At 46.1% G+C, this 22,361-nt stretch overlaps 1 protein-coding gene and 1 long non-coding RNA gene across 2 annotated transcripts in view; one reads left to right on the plus strand and one right to left on the minus strand.

Annotated features, from left to right (window-relative positions):
- The window catches only part of CARD8 (caspase recruitment domain family member 8), a 37,597-nt gene extending 23,797 nt beyond the window's left edge, over positions 1-13,800 (minus strand). The window contains exons 1-4 of the mRNA XM_049710283.1: positions 13,725-13,800; positions 12,983-13,361; positions 3,670-3,701; positions 838-882 (exon numbers count right to left, since the gene is read on the minus strand). Of these exons, the coding sequence (XP_049566240.1) occupies positions 838-882; positions 3,670-3,701; positions 12,983-13,361; positions 13,725-13,800 (532 nt within the window). The remainder of the gene's footprint in view (positions 1-837; positions 883-3,669; positions 3,702-12,982; positions 13,362-13,724) is intronic.
- A 1,702-nt stretch (positions 13,801-15,502) lies between these two features.
- On the plus strand, positions 15,503-21,713 carry LOC125964541 (uncharacterized). The gene is made up of 3 exons (XR_007477653.1): positions 15,503-15,856; positions 17,183-17,256; positions 20,366-21,713. It is a non-coding gene; the product is annotated as an uncharacterized LOC125964541 (long non-coding RNA).
- Positions 21,714-22,361: the final 648 nt, after the last annotated feature.

Here is a 22,361-nt window from a genome sequence, read left to right on the forward strand (position 1 = left end):
ACCTGTTTTCCCAGATGGCTGTGACAATTTACATTCCCATCAGCGGTATATGAGGGTTTTAATTTCTCCACATCCTTGACAACACTTGCTACTATCTTTTTCATTATAGCCATCCTTGTGGGTGTGAAGTGGTATCTTGCTGTGGTTTTGATGTGTATCTTCCTGAAATGATATTGAGCATCTTTTATATCTTATTGGCCATTTGTACATCTTCTCCGGAGAACAGATTTTTTAATCCAAAGGGCCTATGTAATCTAGCCCCCACCTGCCTCTGCAGACACATTATGGCCCTGCCACCTTTCCCCTCTCTCTCTGATTCCAGTCATCTGACCTTCTTCAGCCTCTGCAAACAAGCACTGTGCACTTTCCCACATCAGGGCCTTTACACCTGCAAGCCTTTTGAACTAAGACAACTCTTTTCCCCACCTTTGCCCTGTTACCTCAATTCATCCTTCAGAGTTCAAGTCGACCATCACCTCCTCAGGGAAGCCTCCCAGGACTACCCTAGCCACCACCTGGCTGGGCTCACAGAGGACCCTCTATTAGGTTAGTGGAGCCAATCTAGGAAATGGCCTGACTGCCCCATCAGATAAATTCTCAGTTTCACTAAGTACCTCTTTATCACCAAACTTTAAAGTCACTGATTTCACTAGGCTAGGTAATCACGGAAGTTTAAAATTCATTCAACTCTTTCAAGTAGAACGATGAAAGTCCCTACCTTTCATTCAGATTGTCTGAAGTAAAACAGAAAAATAAATGGTAATTTATCTTGCTATGAATTGGTTATTTTGTAAAAATTTCATTTGGGCATTTACCAATATTAATCACATCCCTTACCTGATTTAGAGTCCTTTGAAGTATCTAGGTTGGGACTGGGGCAATCTAAATTTTGAGAAAGAAACAAAGTTTAATAGTATAAATACAAGGATAAAATAGAAGATTACGTCCATTTTTATAAAAGCTGCTAAACCAAAAATAACAGAAGCACCCTATTCCGTAAACTGAATCACCTCTTTAGAGCCAAAGCAGCCTTGCCTGTCAAATGAATGCCCAGTTACCAACGGTAAACAATGCCATATTCTCAAAGGAAAAAAGATTTAGCTCAAGAAACCATAAGCCTTTTCCAATAGAGGGCAAACAGAAAGCCAACAAACTTTATGATTACATTTGGTTGGATCCCTGGCAATCTCTCAATTTCATGCCACAGGGCATTGTTTCTTTGTTTGATTAACTCAGCAGCTCCCTAAAAACACCCCTGGCGATTAAGTAACTTGACACCAGAAAGGAAAAAAAAGCACCTGGTATTAGATTTTGTAACTGAAGGGCAGACAGTGGTGTTACTATACCAAAGAATCAGTGTCCTTCCCCAGTTAACAGTCAATTCAGGCAAACAACTGTCAACAATTTAGTAAAATGACACAAATACGTTAGAGGTGAGGATGTAAAGTTGGCCAGATAAGTTGTGACCAGACTAGGGAGGACCTGGAATGCAGTCAGGAAGAACTGGCCTTGCGGGATGGTTCTCCTACAGGGAATGACATGGAGACGCGGAATAACATGGAGACGCAGAATTACATGACAGCTTCAAGCTGGAATGGGCCACGGTGTTCCCCAAGATGTTGGTGGACACTGGGGGGTACTGACGCTCAGGATGCATTAGACTCCAGAGAGCCTGACACAGAGGCCACTGCAGAGATCCAGATATGAAGTGATGAGAGCCTAAGCCAGCGTGGATGCATGGGAATGGAGATAGTATAGTATAGGAGAAGAAGGGGTAACTGCTGCAGAAGTTACCAACAATGTTAAACAGAGCAAGAGCATTTCTGTGTAGGGAAGGATTGCCCCTTAGCTACCATGTCCCTAGTCTGTATTTACGCCATGCTCAATTAGCCTGCTCATGGAACAGACAACTCTTCCATTTCGTTTGTCTGGAACATTCACCCACACCAGGCTGGTGAACAACAGGGGCTTAATTACCAGTTGACTAATTCCCCTGGGTGTGGGCAGAGACTACTGTCCCTTCAATTTAATGAGCATTGACTTAGTGTCCACCGTGTGATGGGCACTCTGCAGCATTAGGAGAAAATCCATGTCCCAGCAAACAGCCTGTGCGAGGGCAAGCAGTAGCCACGCACAGACAAATGAAGAAATCAGGACAGTACAAAACGAAGGAAGGCCCGTATTCTGCTGGTCCAAGAGAGAAACTGAGACCACTCACTGCAGGTGTGGAATTCAGCACAAGTCCTTGAACTTGGTAGCGCTGAAACAAGCCTGGAAGGTTAAGTGTGCAGGAAGGGAGAGGCATCTCAAGCAGACAGAAACAGGCAAAAGCAAAGAGAGGGACAGGTGAGGTTGAGGTCAGCACCAGGAAGCAGAAAAGCTGGCCAGATCCAACCCTACACTTGACAGATTCACGACAGCCCCATACACTACACATTGCAGCCAAATGTTGCAGAAACTGTTATTAGATTTTAATCAGAATACTTTTATCAGGCAGGTTATTATTCTGTACTGGAAAAATGAAACACAGGAGGGATATGGAACTTGCAAAAGTAAGACAGTGGCCCAGCGATGAGCTGAGGAGTTTCTAAGCCACTCTGCAGGCAAGTGACACAGGTCAACAACTAAAGTGGCCTCGGAACCACCCTCCAGGACTCGGAGCCGTGCAGCACACGATAAAGAGAAGGAGCCAAAGCAAGAAACACATTCCCACACACCGGTTACAGCCTTTCATAACAAGCAGCACAGGCCCAAGAGAGGACTTGACCCTCAGCAACCCCCAAACCTAGACCAAGACCTTCCTTTAATAAAGGAGTATTGGGCTTCCCTGGTGGCGCAGTGGTTAAGAATCCGCCTGCCAACGCACGGGACACGGGTTCGAGCCCTGATCCGGGAAGATCCCACATGCCACGGAGCAACTAAGCCCGTGCGCCACAACTACTGAGCCTGCGCTCTAGAGCCTGCGAGCCACAACTACTGAAGCGCACACGCCTAGAGCCTGAGCTCCGCAACAAGAGAAGCCACTGCAATGAGAAGCCTGTGCACCGCAAAGAAGAGTAGCCCCCACTCGCGCAACTAGACAAAGCCGCACGCAGCAAAAAAGACCCAACGCAGCCAAAAATAAATAATACATTTTTTAAATAAATAAATGTTTGTTTGACCCACTTTCAGGGATAGAATTGTGTGTTGTCATTTTCATTAAGTATCTAAAATTGACGACAACACTCAAGTATTAAAGAAAATATCTAGTCATTGTGTATGAAACATTTATCGAATTCAATTGACAATACTTCTCTAATCTTACTTTATTGAATTTAAAATAAGGTTAAAAAGAACATTAGAGCCAGAGTTTTAAAGGAGAGAGATGTAAGAGCACTTATTTTCTATTCTTAAGTTATAAAAACTACAAAGGCCCAAGTTCTTTACACTTCTTTTTTCTTTTGGAATATCTGTTGAAAAACAATCTTAAAGAAAATTCTGAAAAATTGTCATTATCGCATCATCCTAACCTGTTGATTATTTTAACACATTTCTATAAGTTGGTGAATGCATGAATGTAAACTGCAGCCAACAGATAAAATTAATAAAAAAATCATTTTCTAAAAACGCAAATTTCCACAGTATAGGTTAAGTTTTCGATAACTCAACATTGACATAAGAGTTCCATACCTTTTTCTTCTGAAGAGGCACTGTGATCATCACTAGAACAAGAAAAGAAAACCAGTTTTATAAACGGATACTAATTTTATACAAAATAATTATGAGTCTTCAAAATGATCATACTATGTTTCTGCAGAAATGTTGCAGATGAAAGAACTCTCTCCCTCCTCAAGGCTCTTCCTGCCCCTCTCACTCCCCACCTACCATTACAGCCTGACTCCAAACCACAGGCTATAGACGGGGCTTATGGAGCGTGCCCTTGAAGCCCAGGTTGCCCGCTCACATCTCGGCACCCCGGCACAGGGTCCCTGCACGGCATCCCCGTGCCCGCCACGCCCCTTGCTCTGCTGCGTTTCCAGCGATCCATCCTCCTTGCCCCGCCCAGCCCGCGCTGGCCCCCAGCCCCTCCTTCTGGTTCCCAGAGCTGCTCCCTGAGTCGCCCTCCCTTGCCCAGGTCTTCTTACCTGCTTCTCTGGCCTCCTCCCTCAGTCACAGCACGCCTGAGAATTAAGGGCTCGGACAGCTCCCATTCAATTAACCGGTCCATCCCCTGCCTGACCTGACGTTCCGTCCTCACCACCGCCTGGACTCCCTCTGCCCTGCTAGTGCCGGTCTCACGCGAGAACTCACGGTCTCCGCTTCCCACTCCCCACCCTCTCCCGGAATCAAAGCCACCTGCCTTCTGCTCTCCCACGTTACCGAAACCACCCAAGCTACAGCCACCGAGGACTCCTGTCCGACAGACCCAGTGGGCCCTCTCCGTCCTTAGTGACTGCTCTCTCTTTAGATGAAGCACGTGACAGGCTCCCCCCTCCCCCCTCCCGTGCCTCAGTGGCCTCTCCCCTCTCCATGTGCTCCATCTCCTGGCTCCAGGCCCCAGCCTCCTGGGGATTAGATCGCCGTGTCCCAGGATCACATCAGTGCACCCTCCTCACACTGCCTCCTGCTCGCCTTCACGCCAAGGTTTCAGATCCTAAATCTTTGCCCCCTTCCAGGCCCCTTCCCAGAGTCCCAGGTGCCTAGGGCCCAAGGGTCAATTCAGCACTTTCAATGGACTACAGTCAGCACTTAACTAATCCCTGTCTTCCCCTCTCCAGGAAAACCCGCTCCTCCTGACCTCACCAGGTCACCTAACTGGAACCTCCGGGTCATCACTAGCTCCTTTTTCTCGGCAAGCAGCACAATCCGTGTCCTCCTAACCTCCTCCGCCTCCTCCAACACATCTCTCAAATCTGTCCCCTCCTCAATGCAAACGGTTTCCGCCTCCATTCAAGCTCTCTCCCCACCCAGCTGGTTGATTATATTCTCTCACAATTACTGGCTCATTCTCTTGGTTCGTCCCTCGTGTGACCGTCAGCATGACCTAATCATGTCTTTGCCTAGACTCTTCTGTGGCTTCTCACCACTTCCTGGCCAAAGCCTGAGCTACTGGCATGGCACACAAGGACCCCCACCCTGCTGCCTCGTCTCCCACCCTGCGTGCTCCCTCAGAGGGAAAGCTCTTCAGTGTCCCAAGCATACCCTGCATAACACGCACACACACACACACACACACGCACACCACTCTCTCTGCACCCTTCCCCCAAAAGGGTCACTGCCTGTGGCCTTGCAGGTCAGGTACCCCAACTATGTGTGCTCCATGGACATGTACTACAATGTTGGGGTATCCCCTCGGGTTGTGTGTGCATGTACGTGACAGCCCTGCCCTCCCCCTTGATGCCCAAACTGTTCTTCATCCCTTAAGGACAGCATTTCTCAAGGTGTAGACTGAGGACATTAGAACTCTAAAGGGTGCCTTCTAAAAACCATTTTTTCGGGGCCCACCGAATCAGAATCTTTGATGAATAAATGAAAAAGCAGGCAGAAAACAACAATGATGCTATTTGCACTTATGGGGATGTAAAATCTTTCTGCATTTTCTCACTGAATCATCCCAATAAGCCTATGAAGGCCATTTTACAAATGCAGGGACTGAGGCTCAGAGAGGTTCATTAACTTCCTTGAGGTCACACAGCTAACAAACAGAAAAGAAGCACCTGACCCTAGGTAGGCCATTATGACTTCAAAGCCCCATAGGTGCCTGGTACCATGTCTCCCTTCACTCCCCACCACTTTACCCCAAACCCCAATCCTGGCAGTGAAAGTAGACTGAGGAAGAAAACAGCAAAAGCAGTAGACCAACTGCTTGCCCTTTCCTTTCTCTTCTTCAGTCAAGTTAGTCAGGAGCCTCCAGATTTTGAAAACCTCCTTGAATCAAGATTTTTTCTGGTGAACATTCCCAAGTATTTGGTATTTTCTAGGAAAAACATGTATTTTCATTTTCAGACCTAAGTCCTCTTATTTTTTAATCCTAAACTCCAGCTCAAAAGGTCAGAGAGTGGTGGTAAACCTGAAATTAGGAAATGCTTCAAGACACTAAGAAAGGCTAAAAATATGGTTCCCAATGAAATGCATAGAAGAAAAAGCTAACCACTGCATCTTTTTTCTCTAGACTCCTACCTCTTATAATGCAGTCGTTGTGCCTTTTAATTTAAAAATAATTATGAGAACTTGTATTGAATAAGAACTAGCCGTTCTTATTGTACAAAATATGTCTCCTTAAAACCCACTCTGTGTCCCCAATGACAAACTGCGTTTTTCTCTTAATTGTCCCTTTCATATTCCCCTTTCTACAGCTGTTTATCTTTATTTCCAGATGTGTGTACACATGTCTAGATACCAGAACTTCTGCTAAAAACCAGAAAACCTTTATGGAAAACCTTTATTTTCTCCATGTAGTGAGGCTGCAGGGTAGAGGGCCAGCTCTCTGTACTAAAACAACCGACAGTTATGGGGGAGGAGACTTAGCCCCGAGGTGGAGGGGCCCGCCCGCAGGGCAGCTCCAGGAGTCACAGCCGGGTGGAGGGAGCAACCCCAGGGGACCCACAGGGGCCCAGCCACTTTACAGAGCAGCGGAATTTGCTACCCTAAAATATGTCCCTTTGGTATATTAATTATTTTAAGTTGGTTATTCTCTAGGAAACAGCAGGCAAAGGGAAAAAACATTGAAAACCAAGCAGGAGTTACCCCCTGTAAGAAACATTTACATTTGTAAGGGAAATCGCTGTCTGCATGGGTGTCCAAATCTGCACCTTATCAGTGGAGAAGGCAGTGAGTTAAATGTGCATCACAAACCTTACCTGTGTTTACCGTGCTCTTCCTGGTGACCTCCCAGAACTCACTCTTCTCACCCTTAACATCCTCTTTCGTCTTTAGCTGAGGATGGTATTTAAGGTGAGGGCTTTGGCCTTTTTCAAGTTTTCCTCGGTATCTCCCGTGTGTCCCTGTTATTATATTTTTGTGTGACTTTCTCCTGCTAATCTGTGTCATGTCACAGTTTAAATCCTTACACCAGAAGAACCCTTCTCCCTAACACACTACATGGATGCTAGCTAGTTCCCCACATCCTCTTCCTTTCTGCTTTTTCCATGTGGTTTTTTAAAAGGAAAACCACGGCAACCACAGAGAGAGAGTACCCATTCCAAATGTTCCCAGTATAATTTAGGGGCTGGAGATCAGCAGGGAAGGGACTTGGACATTTACTTAATATCACTGAAAATTCCTTACATTTTGATCGGGACTCCACCATGATGACTAGGTATAATTTCAATGCAGCCCCATGCCTATCAGCTCCCAGGCCCCGTCTAATACAGGCCCCTTTCCCTCAGCGGGAGGAGAAAAACCCTGCATCTCAGCATAGTAAAATCCAACCTGAGGGAGCCTTTCTCCCATCTCCACTCCCAGCCTGACAGGTGGGTAGTAGATGCCAGAAGGATTTCACTCAAATCTGGCTCGATAAGTAGTAATTCTCCAGTTAAAGATCTTTAGCAATTCTTAGAGTGAAGATAAAAATGTAATATAATACCGAATTATTTTCTTTAACTAATATTTTAAAAATATTTACTGTGTGCCTGAACCCAAGCCTAGGACCCCAAGCCCGTCGATGGGCTCGCTGCAACAACCTTTTTAGTGCTTGATACTGAACTAGTGTCATCTCCGTTTCACAGACGAGGAAATAAGGCTCAGAGACCTTAGTTAGTAGGTATAATTAAACCCATAATGAGCCCCAAATCCTCCTCTTAACTTTTCACCAGAATTAAACCAACTAGTGTTTTACTTCTTTTAGCCCCTATCAACCTTCTGGGAAATAGGCCAGAAGAAGTTAAATGGGTTAATAAGGAAAGTGGAAAAGAGTTTATGTTAGTCACAAACTAGAGTTAATCTGCATAATCATGAAATAGCTATACTTTCCAGAGAATAATCTCAGTGAAAGTAATATTCTCTACAATACAGATCTCTTTTCATCAACTGAAATTAACTCACAGGTGCTGTGCTAAGCAAACGGGATATAAAAGTAACACGTGACACATGAACCTTGTCCCCAAGGGGCACACTAATGGAAGAGAAGACAGATCAGGAAATAAATAAATGTATATGATGTGGGAAGAGCAAAATAAAAGCAAATATAAGCTATAGTCTTAGCCCAGAGCAGGCTATGATGAACTGGGAAGGACAGAGCTCTTATGCTAAGAACACGGGCGTGTAACTAAGCCCACTTAAACCATGATGTTAAGGCCAGCCTGCATTTTCAAAGAATGCTACGCCTCAGGTAGGATCTTCTCACTGTTAGACTCAGAAAAAAACTGAAGCGGAAAGGTGCCTACAAGATCTTCCAGCTTGATGCATTATTTTTCAGAGGGGGAGGTAGACTCCAGGAGAGGTGAAGTTAATGAACACCCAAGATCACACAGCAAATTATAAGCAGAGACAATCTCACAACTTGCCTCATGCCTCTTGGTTTGCCCATCAATTCATCCATTTAACAAACATGGATGGATTATGTGCCAGGCATAAGGGAACAAAGCAACTGGGTCTGTGCCTTCAAGAACACATCAGCCTGATGGGGAAGACTGTCTTCTTGTATCTGAGACAGGAAGTGCTTCAAGAGCGCTTGTCTAAGATTGAGAAACTGGAGAGGGCTTCCTGGGGAAGTGACATTTAAACAGCCACAAAGGACAAGCAAGAATGGACAAGAGAATGTTGCACAGCTTCTGTCTGAGCCAGGAAGGAATGAATCAAGGTCCGGGAACAGGAGGAAAGCAAGTGTGTTCAGGGGGAGAGAGGTAGGAGACGAGGAAAGACAGGGAGGTGGAGAAACTCTAACTGTAACCAAACTGATGGCAACCCCAGATGCTGAGTGGCGACCATTCAGTCCACTGAGCAGTCTTCGTATTTCCCCCTTGGGAAGATTTGAAGCTTGAGAGCAAAGGAGGAAGTCAACAATGCAGGGTCCCAATGCAGGGTCTGCTGTCATCAGCATCTTTCATGGAGAATGTCTGATCCTGGGAGACCCCCTGACATTCTACAGGCTCAGGCACTGCCTGTGTTGAGTCCAAGAGGCCCAAGCATTTCCCCAAAGAAAATCTCAGTCCCCCAGACCACAAAAGCCAGACCACCCTGAAAAGAAGTTGTAGTACCAGATGACAAAAACCCCTCCAGAGGCTAGGTAGCTTTAAAACATACTCCAAGGAAACTGCCTTCACTCAGAATCAAGCTCTGGAAGCCAACGACACAGCCTCTTCCACACTGGCCAAGACAGAGGGGCTTCCTGAGCACCAAGCCCTGTGGGACCAGGCCCTGGGGGAGGGTCAGGGTCGAGCCGCCAGCTGTCAGTGCCCCCAGGGGACACTTCCCAAGCCAGGCTGGTTTCCCATTATCACTCAATTTCTTTTATTCTAAGCATCCCAAAGACCACCAACTGCAATCAGCTCGCCCGCCCATGATGGAAGCCATCCCATAGCTTTTCTCTTGTGTTCAGGGTTCTGAATGAGAGCACAGGCTTCAATGTTTCAGAAAACACTTAGTACCAGCAAAGATAAAAACTCCACAGGCCTGGCTCTCCAGGCTGGCTCCTTCATCTACCCTCTCCCTTCCTTTTTTCAGTTACACCAGCAGGCAAAAATAAGAGTGAAATGGGTAGGTCTTTGGGCATCCAAGGGGTAAAGGACAAAACCTGGAAACTACCGCGTTCATCTAGAGGAGAATGGATGAATAAAATATGATATCATCATATAATGGAAAACTGTAAGCCATGAGAATGAAAAACTGCTTACACACAACCGAGAGAATTAATCTCACAAACATAATGTCGCAAAAGAAGCCAGACACAAAAGGGTATATACTGTATGATTCTATTTTTATAAGGTTTACGAACTAGCAAAACCAATCTCTGGTCCCTCTGGGGAGGAGGGACAGGAAAGTAAGAGGAAAACAAGGGGGGCTTTTAGGGTGTTATATTCTATTTCTTGACCTGGGTGGTGGTTACACAGATGTGTTCACTTTGTGGTAATTCATCAAGCTGTGCACTGAAGATGCTGTGTTTTCTGTGTGACTGTACATACATACGCACAAAGGAAGGGTTTTCAGCATCTTGGGAAACGAAAAGTAGTATATAGGACTTGAGCTTTACTGGCCACGTTCGTGAATGGAGAATGACCCTAGGTGGAAGGAAGAGGTGACCGCATTGGGGATATAGCTCAAACGGCTGCTGTGGGGTGGCAGGAATTAGGAGGAACAGTTTCGGGGTTTACTCCTTTCTTTCTCCTTGCAACTAACTGCCAGTGAAATCTCTGCATAATGTACTCCAAAGGGAAGTGGGGCCAGGAGGGAAAAGGGCTGGAACTAAGCTGGCTTAAGGGAGACGGGAGGCAGCTGGAACACTTCAGGCAGTGAGGGGACAAGGAGGGATGGAGGAAGAGGAAGAAGGAAGAGAAAGAAATCCTAAGTGCCCAGGGTGGGCAAGAAGGACAGCTCACCTGACTGGGGACGGATGGGGTGGGGTGACTCCCATGACTCAGCCCCGTAGAAGGGATCCCTTCTCTACTCCCCTCCCTGAGCCCAGGTCTGATGTACACCTAGATGAATGGTTTTATTGCACTGCTTTGCTGTGCTTTGTTTATAAGCCGTTTATAACCTCTGGGAACTGAAGGAACAAGGAGTGTGTATGAGTGTCTGTTTGTGCGTGCGTGTGTGCAGCCAAGGATTCCACATCCCCAGCATCTAACACACTGTTTGGCATATAGTTCGCACTATTAAAAAAAAAAAATGTTCATTGGACAAATAAATGACAGAAAGAATGTGGTAATTAGATATAAAACAGAGACTTCCTTCATATTGAAAAATCAGTAATAACAGCTTAAATGGCCAAAAATGTGGGAATGGCTAAGTATCAGAGGCGCATACTGTGCAGCTACTACAAATTACAACTAACTGTAGCAAACATCTGTAGGGTGCTTTACAGTTTACTGAGAATTGCACCTCCCCCTTGTTTGACACACAATTATATGGACTTTGTTACCACACTGAAGTGTTTAAACAACACATTAGCAACAATCTCCCTGAAAAGGCCAGAAAGATCACAGGTGGTGGACTAACAAGTTTTCAGGGAAAGTGGTGGGGAGGGCCCACATTTCAGAGTAATACTAGGAAGGCTGGTAGAGGTTTCCTTAGCTCTGTGTAAGTAACTGTGCTAATTTCACACACTGTATTTCAATTCACTTCCTCTTTTTTTTTTGAGGAACAAAACTTTACTTTTAGCCATCATTTGATTCAAAGTTCTCTTTAACAATCATTTACAAGTCTTGCTGTTAACTGACCACCTCTAAAGAAGTGTTTTTGATATTCCAAGCAGACACAGTTTATGTCCTAGTGTAGTTTTATTCATGCTAATTTCAAGAAATTCAACAGCAAAACCCATCCACAACAGACTTTTCTAAGACTGTCTTCTTGATTGCAACAGTGTTTTAAAGAATAGATGAGGAAAACACACACACACACACACACACACACACACACACACAAAACCAAACCAAAAAATCCCTCCCTCCTTCCTGAGAGAAGCTGGGCCTAATGTTCCATGAATGATCCACGAAAAACTGAAGTCGTGAACATTTTAAACCTCCACATTCTCTTCTTCCTCTAGCTGATCCTGTAGAAACTCTTTTTGTGTCAGGGACTGTCCCATAAGTAAATTCTCTGCAGAGTCTCAATCTTTGCCGAGCGTTTCTGCACTGTTTTGGGTTGGACTTCCTGCAAGTATTTACTGCAATGAGAGGATTACCTAAAGGATGTATTTCACAAACAAGCCATCACGTGTCTTCTGCTGAAACACTACATCCAAACACTACAACTAAAAGCCTGCTTTTGCAGATGACAGTGAGTCCTGGAGAACTCGACCACAACATTCCAAACCAGCTCTTAATAGACATTTCCACGTAAAAAGCGGCGGCTTTTAAAGGGCTGTGGGACGCTGATAACACACAGAGGCATTGGCTGCCTTTACAGTAATAGCAGAAATCCTTCAAGCAATGTTGATCTCGCGCCTACTGTGCTCAAGACATTGTTAGGGCCCCATGGGGGCGTTGAGGGGATGATGGGCACGGGGGTGTCCCACGCATGGGCAAAAAGGGATTAAGGAAATAATCCTGCTCTCAACTCAACTTGAAAGCCGGGTGGCCAAAGCACCGATGGTGTTCAGTAAAACCTCCCCAGTCCTCCTCCAGGTGCAGAGGGCGCAGGAACTCCAGAGAGCTGAAGCTCAAGAGCTGGGGACACACGAGGACAGCAGAACCGGGCCTCGGGGGCGGGGAGTCGCCACGGAGGCGGGAAGGGAGCCGGTCCACACACGCTGAGAGCAAAGGGGATGCCGCAGGGAGACTTGCCCTCCTCCTCACCCGCCCGCCGCCAGGTGTATGTGAACAAATCGGGCCCACCTGCCGCTGCCGCCGCCGCCGCCCCTGCCTGGGGACGGGTATCGGGCGTGGGGAAGCCGCGGCGACAGGGGGCAGCAGTGCTGCCCGTAGCCCCGCCTCCGGTCCGGGAGCCCTGGGCCTCCGAGCTGCGCGCCACCGCCTTCCGCGCGAGCACCTGCGCGCGACCCCGCCGCCGCCCGCCCGACCCAGGTGCGACCGCCTGGGCCCCCCGCCGGGGGTAGGGGGTCGGAATCCGGGAAGCATGGCGCGTCGCCTCCCCCATGCTCCGTGCCCGCGCGGGGCAGGCGCCGCCGCCGAAGGGCGCTTTGTTTGTGCGGCCCGAGCGGGGATGCCGGGGCGGGAGTGGAGCCCTCGCCCCACCCGGGAAAGGGCAAAAGCAGAGCCTGCGGTGAAGGGTGCTAAAGACCGCAAAGCCCCTTCTCCACGCGGCGATGTTGGGTCCAGCCGCACCCCACCCCCGCTCTCCCTTTCTCCTTCCGAACCCCCCCCCCCAGCCCCGCGGCTGCGCTCACCTGCTCTCCGCGACCCCCGCGCCTCGGCTCATCGTCGCTCGGCGACTGGGGGGCGGGGGGGACGACACGCGCGCCCGGGGCTCGACGCTCGAGTGACGCCGGGGCGCCTGCAGGAGGGGTTCGCGTGCCGACCGCTGCCCTGCGCACCCGGAGGCGGCCGACGCTGCCGGGGGAGTGAAGAGGGCGAGCGAGAGCCACAGGGGGAGGGGACTGGGCGGGAGGGGGCGCCGGGCGCGCTGCTGCAGCCGCAGCCGGAGGCCGCCCGGGCTCCCTAACGGAAACGCACGCTCGCCGGCGGCCCTGCGCGTGCACGCCGGCGTGCACACTCTCACACGTGTGCACACTCTCACACGTGCGCACACCGGCCGCTCGGTAGCTGCTTACCGCCATGCCCGAACTAGGTTTGGTGACACTAAGCCGAGGCTTCTGTGAAAGAGAAGGGGCAGCGCCATTCTGGAGGGGACGGAGAGCTCATGTCATTCTGATTGGGATTGGATACTCCTGTGTCTGGGGGGTTTTCACGAGACAGCCCGCCCCCTACAAGGAATTCCCAGATTCTCTTCTTAGGATCTGTAAGCCCCCTGAAATTCTCTTTCAGATTTTGTACCTAAATACAAGTGTCTGGGATGAGGGACCACAGCTTCCTAAGATAAAACAGCTGTGTGACCCCAACCCCACCCCAGACTGTAAGGATGGATGGACTAAACCAATGGCTCCCAAACTTTGCTGCACATTGAATCACCCAGGGAGTTTTTCAAATCGCGACGCTCTGAGTAGTATCCCAGATCAATTACGTTAGTGCAGTGGGATCCGGTCATCCGTATTTTTCAAAGATCCAGGTGATTGCAATATTCAGGAAAGTGTGGGAACCACTGCTTAGACTGTCGGTGATCCTCACTGTACACTGTTTTCTTTTACCCCGTTTTTCAGCGTGATTGTTTGCTTGTCTGTCTTTTCCATGAGGTGGTGGGTGTCACACAGCATCTAGCCCAGGTCTGACTCCCTGTAAGTGCTCAGAATGCCTTTACTGCAGGAAGGAAGCAAGGCAGGGTCAGGGATAGGCCCTCTACCTTGTAGACCCCTCTTTGCTCTTTCTGAAATTCTCCACAGGCTGACATACCCTTGACCTCATGGAAATGGCTTCATTGTAAGGCCTGAAGCTGGGAAAGAAAATGGGTCATTGCAGCTTGAAGGGCTATCTGTCTTTTAGATTCTTCCAAATGTCTCCACCCCAGAACACCCCTTACCTGCCTCACTGTGACTCAAAGGTCCAGCGCTGGCAGTGTGGGTGTGTGCAATAAAGTCATAACCCCGATGGATGGAACACCTGTGAGTCCAGCACTATGATAAGATATTTTATACTCTGGGAAAAAGCTGGCCTGGTGCTATCACTGGGCCTTGGTGTTCTTCTCTTAAACGTAAACATGGACAATTTCTCAGAACATCAACCTGAGACAAGGCCCCTCTGTGACCACGACGGATGAAGACAAGAACAAGACTCCTTAATCATGTCTAAACACAGACAAAATATGAACATTGTCCAAGCCACAGTGGACACACAGCTATCCTGGCCAGTTAGAGTGACTGCTGCTTCTTTGCCAGTTAACAACCTTAGCCTCTCTCTGGTCTGCCCTTCTATGGATAAGATTTATAAGGATACACACTCACAGAATGACCCCTGCTTTCCTAAGCCCTCCCCCAATCAGCTAACCAAAACCCAAATCCTTTAATAATATTTCCTAATACCCTCTCACTGACACACCTCCAGGATGGTGTGCATTTCCCTCGCTGCAATGAGTAATAAATTCAACTATGTAAACTATAGGTATATTCCTAGGGGTATTTGGCAAGGGAGCATTAAAAATAACTTAGTCGACACAAGAGCAGCACAAGGTAAATATTACACCCTCTTCACGTATAAGCTAACCAGGATTTGTACAGATCCTATGACTCAAACTCACACAAGGCTGCCTGGCGGTCAATGGAGAGCCAGGGTTCATGTTCACCTGGCTTTGTGGGGAGCCAGGCTTGTGTGTTTCTTCCTCACAGGAACTGTGGCTTCCACATGAGCCTGAATTCCAGTCTTTTGCAGTTCAGTCTTTTTCTAGCTATGGGAACTTGAGGAAGTCATTTAACTTTCTTGACTTCAGCTTCCTTGCAAAAGAAAAAAAATAAAAGTGGGTCTAGGAACTGGTATTTTTTTATCGAGATAGACAACATTTTATTAGTCACAGGTGAACAATACGATTCGATACGTGTATATATGTGAAATGATCACCATAATAAGTCCAGTTAACATCCATCACCACACATAATTATAAAAGCTTTTTTTCTTTTTTTTTTTTTTCTTCTTTTAAGGTACGTGGACCTCTCACTGTTGTGGCCTCTCGAATTGCAGAGCACAGGCTCCGGACGCGCAGGCTCAGCGACCATGGCTCACGGGCCCAACCGCCCCGCGGCATGTGGGATCTTCCTGGACTGGGGCACGAACCCGTGTCCCCTGCATCGGCAGGCGGACTCTCAACCACTGCGCCACCAGGGAAGCCCTAAAAGTTTTTTTTCTTGTGCCAAGAACTTTTAAGATATAATGTCTTAGCAACTTTCAAATATACAGTACAGTATTATTAACTCTAAGGATATATATACCATTGGTATATTTTTCATAAGTTCCCCAGGTAGCCTGACACAGCACCTGTTGGCAGACCCTGGTTTGGGAAGTTACCTTGCAGCGGCCAGATCTGAGTTACCCTTTTCCAAATGCCATTGTCTCACTTGACTCTTGCCTCACTCTTCTCTCCTTCCGGAAATTCTCCTTTGGCTTCCAGGGGGCCCCTGTGATATGATAAGCAAATGAACTAAAGCCTGAAAAACCATGTGAGTGGACTTGGAATAGCATCCTGCAGCCTCACCTGAGTCCTGGGACGACTGCAGCCCTCGTGGACAGCTTGCCTGCAATCTCATCACAGACCTTGAACCACAACCGCTCAGCTAAGCTACTTACATATCCCTGACCCACACAAACTATGAAATAATAAATTTTTGCTGTTTTAAGCTGTTATATTTGGGGGTAATTTGTTATGCAGCCAAATAATAACTCATACAAAAGGAAATAAGATCCTAGAGTTAGTGCGGTGGAATCACATCATTTGCACTTTTAGGTAAATTCAACCATACTCTGCAAAAGAGGGAGAGAGAACAAGTTACAGTGTTAACGATTCTGCCTGCTACTCCAGTGAAATAAGGGGATGTGGTGAAAGAGGTAGATCTGGTTTCATTAGTCAGTCTCTGACCCAGTCCTGGGCATCTCTCATGGAGAAGAAAGTCTTAATGCACATTTTTAAATATCCATGTTTTGTACAAAGTGGGAAGAATAAGTTAATTCACTGACTTGGGATCTATATATAACATAGTCAAAATGACCCTTGAAATCCCTTAACTCATCAGGACCCGAGCCCAGGACATCCCCAAACCAAGAATAGTACTGACTTTAGACCAGTGTAAGAGGGAGCCCAACCCTGGGACCCTGGCTTCAGAAGACCCTTCCATGGCCCTCCTCCAATCACACCTCCCACGGGCTAAGGAGTCCCCAAGGGATGTGCCCTTCCAGAGCCTGTGCTCTGCCTCCCACTTCTAGACCAATCTCAGGGGATGAGAGACCCCCACATCCCTGTCCAAATGGCCCTGAGCTCACTTCCAGGGCCAGCATAGGACTTTCCCCAGGTCCAGCTTTCTAAGGGTGGGTCATAGCACTAAAGAGCCCATGCCAGGGCACAGGGAGACCAGGTGCAGCTGTTTAAAGGGATGTGGATAGATTGTGTGTGCAAGCCGAGTGGCCTACACACGTGCACAGAGCCCCTCGCCACACAGATGGACCAGCAGCGGAAAACCAAGAGGGAAGCCCAAGGACCCCAAGCTGGCTCTCCAAATGCTGCCTCGTGCTGGTGTATGACTCTGAGAAGTCTCACTGGACCTGTCCTTCCTGTCAAATGAATCAAATGAATATTTGACAGGAATATTTGTCAAGGCAGGAAGACAAAATATATTTCATTAAGCAGTGCATTCACTCAATTTATAACTTTTACATGTTTAGACATATTACATATGGATGTCCATTTGTACTCTAGCCCAGGGTCCCACAAATGATTGGGATGCCCTGGCCCAGAGCTAACTTCTTCATCTTTATTTTGTTTCACTTTTTAGTTTTCGACTCTTTTTGCCTGAGAGAGTGGAGTCCAAGGCATTATTTGAGTGGGAGAGGAGAGCAATGGGATAAGGTGATTATTTTTCCATCTCCTTCTCCTTTTATTTAAATGTATTGGTGTATGATTTTGCCCAGCACATTTGGTTAAATGCACAAAGATGGTGTGTCTTCTTTCTCGGAGGCCCAAATGGGGCTTGTTCTTGGGGATCTCTCTAGGTAAGGTCAATGACTAGATTTGTGTGTGTGGTGGTTACTGCTTAATCCTTTGCTGGGATAATTACTCATCTCAGTTGACAGTGTCTCTTCCAGACCATTTTCCCTGCATCTTCATATATATTATAAAAAACATTGTGTGTGTATGTTTGCTTCAAAAATTGTATGATATATGCACTATTTTTCAATTTGTTTGTTCTTATGCTACAATATATCTCAAAGGTCTGTGCATCTTAGTAACACATTTTGCTATTTATTTATTTATTATTAACACTATTATTTATTTATTAGCACTATTCTGTTAAAAATACTTTATCTGATTTTGATATTAAATGTACTCTATGAAATTTGTATGTGTCATGCACGTTTTTAGATTAAAAACGTAAGTTTATTTATTTTAATTTTTGGAGAAGGGGTGTTAGTGGAGAGAGATTTGAAGAGAGGATTTCCTGAAGACATCTAGGAGAATTCCTTAAATACTGCAATACCAGGGTGAGAATTGCTTATGTAAGCTGTGACTCAGAGAAGACCAGCCATTTTCTGACTTAATTATGGCAAAAACTACTCAGTTTTCTCTCCACGTCTGTTTTCTCTGTGTCCTAGACTCTTGTTTTCTGTTTCTGTCTTGGAAAGGCAGGTGCAGACAAGAAACCAACAGTAAGCTGTTCTTTGGGTGCTGACATTAGCCAGGAGAAATCTTTATTTATGTGTTCAAGCAACTCTTGGTTTTCTTCCTAAAGGCCATTTGATATATTCTCTTGAGTTCTGAGCTACCTTGGAGCTTGCATTGTTTGTTTTCTAGAACAAGGGCATCCAACTTTTTTGTTTAAGGTACTTTACATGGCATCCTAGGGCTTGCTATGCATCTGCTTCTCCAACTGACAAAACGTGCCATCCTCCAGGCTCCACAGGGAAAGAGGGTGTTGCCGACTGTTCTGCTGTCAGTCAGAGCTCACCACGGTGCATGTTCATTACAGCAAAAACACACCACCACTGACAACAGGGAACTTTGCCCAGAACTGACAGACTCCCAGCACTGAGGCTAAATCATTTATCTAGAAGAATCTAGAAGAATCTTTTATCTAATTGTAATGGCCTGAATCTTCCCCCACTTCCCGGCCCCCTAATTTATATGTTGAAGCCCTAACCCCCCAATGTGATGGCATTAGGAAGTGAGGCCTTTAGGAGGTAATTAGGTTTAGACGAGGTCATGAAGGTGAGCCCTCCAAAATGAGATTCATATCCTTATAAGAAGAGAAAAAGACACCAGAGCTCTCTTTCTCCACCATGTGAGGAAATAGCAAGAAGGCAGCCTAGTTGTGAGCCAGGAGGCAGACCCTCACCAAAGACCAAATCTGCCGGCCTCCAGAACTGTGGGAAAGAAATGTCTGCTTAAGCCACCCAGGCTATGGTATTTTGTTATGGCAGCTCGAGATGACTTAGACACTAGTCTTTAGGCTTCTATGGCTGACACCTGTTACCATAATTTTAGGGAGGGCCACTCTGCTTCTGCCTTTATCTAGCTGAACTTTCTCTTTGTCTCAGTTACTTAAAGAGACAGGGAGTGTATGAGGAAGAGATTCCAAGAAAGTGAATTTAGTCAGGAAGTTGGCATTCCTGCCCTCCTACACCCATTATGCTCCCACTGTAATCGTGCCTCTGAAGACGTAACTACCTCAAAGAATCATTTCCACATCTAGTTTTACAGTACATCACTGTGTCTTCAATTAACTCTAGGGCTGTTAAAGAACAATAAAATGTCACAACACAACTTTTTTTTTAACTTTTTGGGTTTTTTTTTTTTTTGGCTGCATTGGGTCGTCGTTGCTGCGGGTGGGCTTTCTCTAGTTGCGGCGAGCGGGGTCTACTCTTCGTTGTGGGGAGCGGGGTCTACGCTTCACTGCAGTGCGCGGGCTTCTCCTTGCGGTGGCTTCTCTTGTTGCCGAGCACAAGCTCTAGGCGCAGAGGCTTCAGTAGTTGCAGCACGTGGGCTCAGTAGTTGTGGCGCACGGGCTTAATTGCTCCACAGCCTGTGGGATCTTCCCGGACCAGGGCTCGAACCCGTGTCCCCTGCATTGGCAGGCAGATTCTTAACCACTGTGCCACCAGGGAAGTCCCTCAACACAATTTTGATTCACCTTAATTTTGAAAGTTAAACATCATCCAGGCTTTTTTCTAGAAGACAATAGAATAATTGTCATCCTAGAAAAATTGCACGTTTTCCTTTTCATGTGTTTCAGTACTGTTTTATGTATAAACCCTGTTCCCCCCATTTTTGACGACAGACTCTGTAATATTAGTCAGGGTATTAGTTAAACTGAGAACAAATTTAGAAAAGGCTTGCTGCACAAAGTGGGGTCCACAGACCAGCAGCGGGGGCATCACCTGGAAGCTTGTTAGAAACGCAGAATCTCAGGCCCACCCAGACCTGCTGAGCCCCACTCTACCTTTTAACACAATCTCCTGGTGATTTGTAGCCACCTTACAGTTTGGAGAGCACTGATTTTAAAGATACTGGGTAGTTCACAGACGCTTCTTCAGGAGGACCAGATTGGGATGTTAACATCTGGAACAAAATCCAAGTCACTCCTCAGAGGAGCTCAGTGAGGACAGCAGCCTGGGGGCCCAGGTCACAGCCCAACCCCCGGCTTAGGTGAGGCCAGGAAAAGGAACAGAAAGGAGGCATGTGCCTCTGAGGTGGAGGGATTCTTCAAAACAAAGGCAAGGGGGTTCAGCTGCTGGGTGGCCAAAAAGAATGACAGACCTCCTCTCCCTATGTATTTCTTTTTGGAGGAATGGTGGAGTCTAACTCTGCCATTACCTGCCCAGACAACTTTAGCAAGTGCAAGGACATTTCATAGCCTGATTTCTTCATCTCTAATATTACTTTAAAGTGATAGTTTCTATTGACATGGAACTTTACAGTTTGCAAAGCATTCCCATGCATATATTTTCATTTGAACCAACAGGACAACTCCGTATGACAGATAAAGTAGCGTTACCTCCATTTCACATATTGGAAAAGAGAGGCACAGAGTGACCTGAGAGTGCTAAGACCCCAGATCTTCAAGCCCTCGTACTGTGACGCTGGAACCACAGCCACATGGGTTCATGTGTGTGAAAGTAAATTGAAAACTGTAATGTGTTATTCCAATAAAAGGTGTTCCTTAGCACTCTAGTAACATTCCACAAATACACGTCTAACTGGATCGACTCATCCACCAAGATGCTGGTCCCAGGATCAGCTTGTGTTGTGTTTCTCTCCTTGTGTTGTGGTAAAACTATTACCAGGAAAAGCTACTAATTAATATTAGTGATGATGTGCGTATGAATGAGCAATAAAGGAAACCCTAGCAACCCAGATGGAAGGAAATGATCACACTAAAGTTGTTTCATTGTTTAGAGTCTTCTGCAGAAAGTAACTGAGAAAATCTTAAATGTTTCTTTTGAACTACTTTAAAGAACTAAAATGACCATTTCAATTATTTGTTATTTATCCTCATACTTTCCACATTCTTCTACAAGTTCCTATGACCAATTCTAGGAGGTTCAAAGGCAGCTAAAGGACCAGGATAATGATAAGACCAGAATTCAATCTTCTGTTCTTAAAATCAATGTTTATTTTGGGTTTTTCAAATGAGTCTGTTTTTTTTTCTCTAGAAAGACACAATAGTTTCCTTTCATCTGTCTCTTAACAGTAGGTCACACCCTACAGTTCTTTTATCATCTGTTGTGAATTTCACTAACTCTAGTTATTTCTTTGTCATTGATGTTACATTTAAGTGAAAGGATTTTCAGCAGGGCTTTAAATTGGGTGAGGTCTCAAGGTCAAATGTCTTTGGCAAAGCCTGCCCTAGGAAATAGCTTTTCAGTTAAAGCAGTAGAGAAAGGAATATTAGGGTTTCTTTTTTATTGTTATAATCCCTGCTCTGCAAATAGATGATGAAAAATACACATTAACACCATCCTATCTAAACTGAAATGTCTTTATTCACATTCATTTCCTTGCCTTTTTTGTGGGGAGAGGGCTCCTTTCCTATTTTGAATATGTATGTATTCATAAAAACTACCATTTGTGGTGTGCCTACTATATGCTAAAGATTATACCAAGCATTTAAAATATATTATCTTGGAAATTCCCTGGCGGTTCAGTGATTAGGACTCCATGCTTTCACTGCCGAGGGCACGGGTTCAATCCCTGGTTGGGGACCTAATATCCCACAAGCCGCGTGGCACGGCAAAAAAATAAATAAATAAATAAAAGATATCATCTTAAATCCCCTTTGGTGCTATCAACAATATTATCAACACTCTGCAGTTGATTATACAGTGGAATAATTACAATAATAGTAATCACTAATTTTTACTGCTCTTTACAATATAATTGGCAATAGCACTGAGCTCTTTCATGTGTATTGTCTTGCTTAGTCCTCACATCTGCCTGATGAGGTAGCTACTATTATCATTCCCATTTTACAAATAAGGAGACTGAGGTTAAGAAACTTGCCCATGGTCACTCAGTTAATAAGTTTTGGAGTGGACATCCATCCCAATGCGGGTTTATTGCCAACACCTTTTTGTTTCCAGGAGCAGGTTACTGCTGAGTTCTGCTAATTTATTCATAAACACAGTTGCCTTTGAAAGGCCTTTGAAGGCCTTGCTCAGCATAGACTCTAGCATTAGACAGATCTGGCTTCAAATCCCAGTGAATTTAGTCTGGCCATAACCATCAGGGCAGTTTCTCCCAATTCTGTCACCAAGTCTACTTTCCAGGCAGGGGAGAAGGAAGAAAGAACAAAAGTCCACATCCCTTCCTTCTACAAACAAGCACGAATTCTGCCCCCTTCCCACGGGTCTGGGCTTCATCTCATGGCTAGATCCGAGGAAGGCTGGGGAATACAGACATTATACTGGCAGCCATGTGCTCATCTAGAAGTTATAGATTTTACTAAGAAAGAAAGAAGG

Source organism: Orcinus orca, chromosome 5 (assembly GCF_937001465.1).
Source record: "Orcinus orca chromosome 5, mOrcOrc1.1, whole genome shotgun sequence".
Lineage (NCBI taxonomy): Eukaryota > Metazoa > Chordata > Mammalia > Artiodactyla > Delphinidae > Orcinus > Orcinus orca.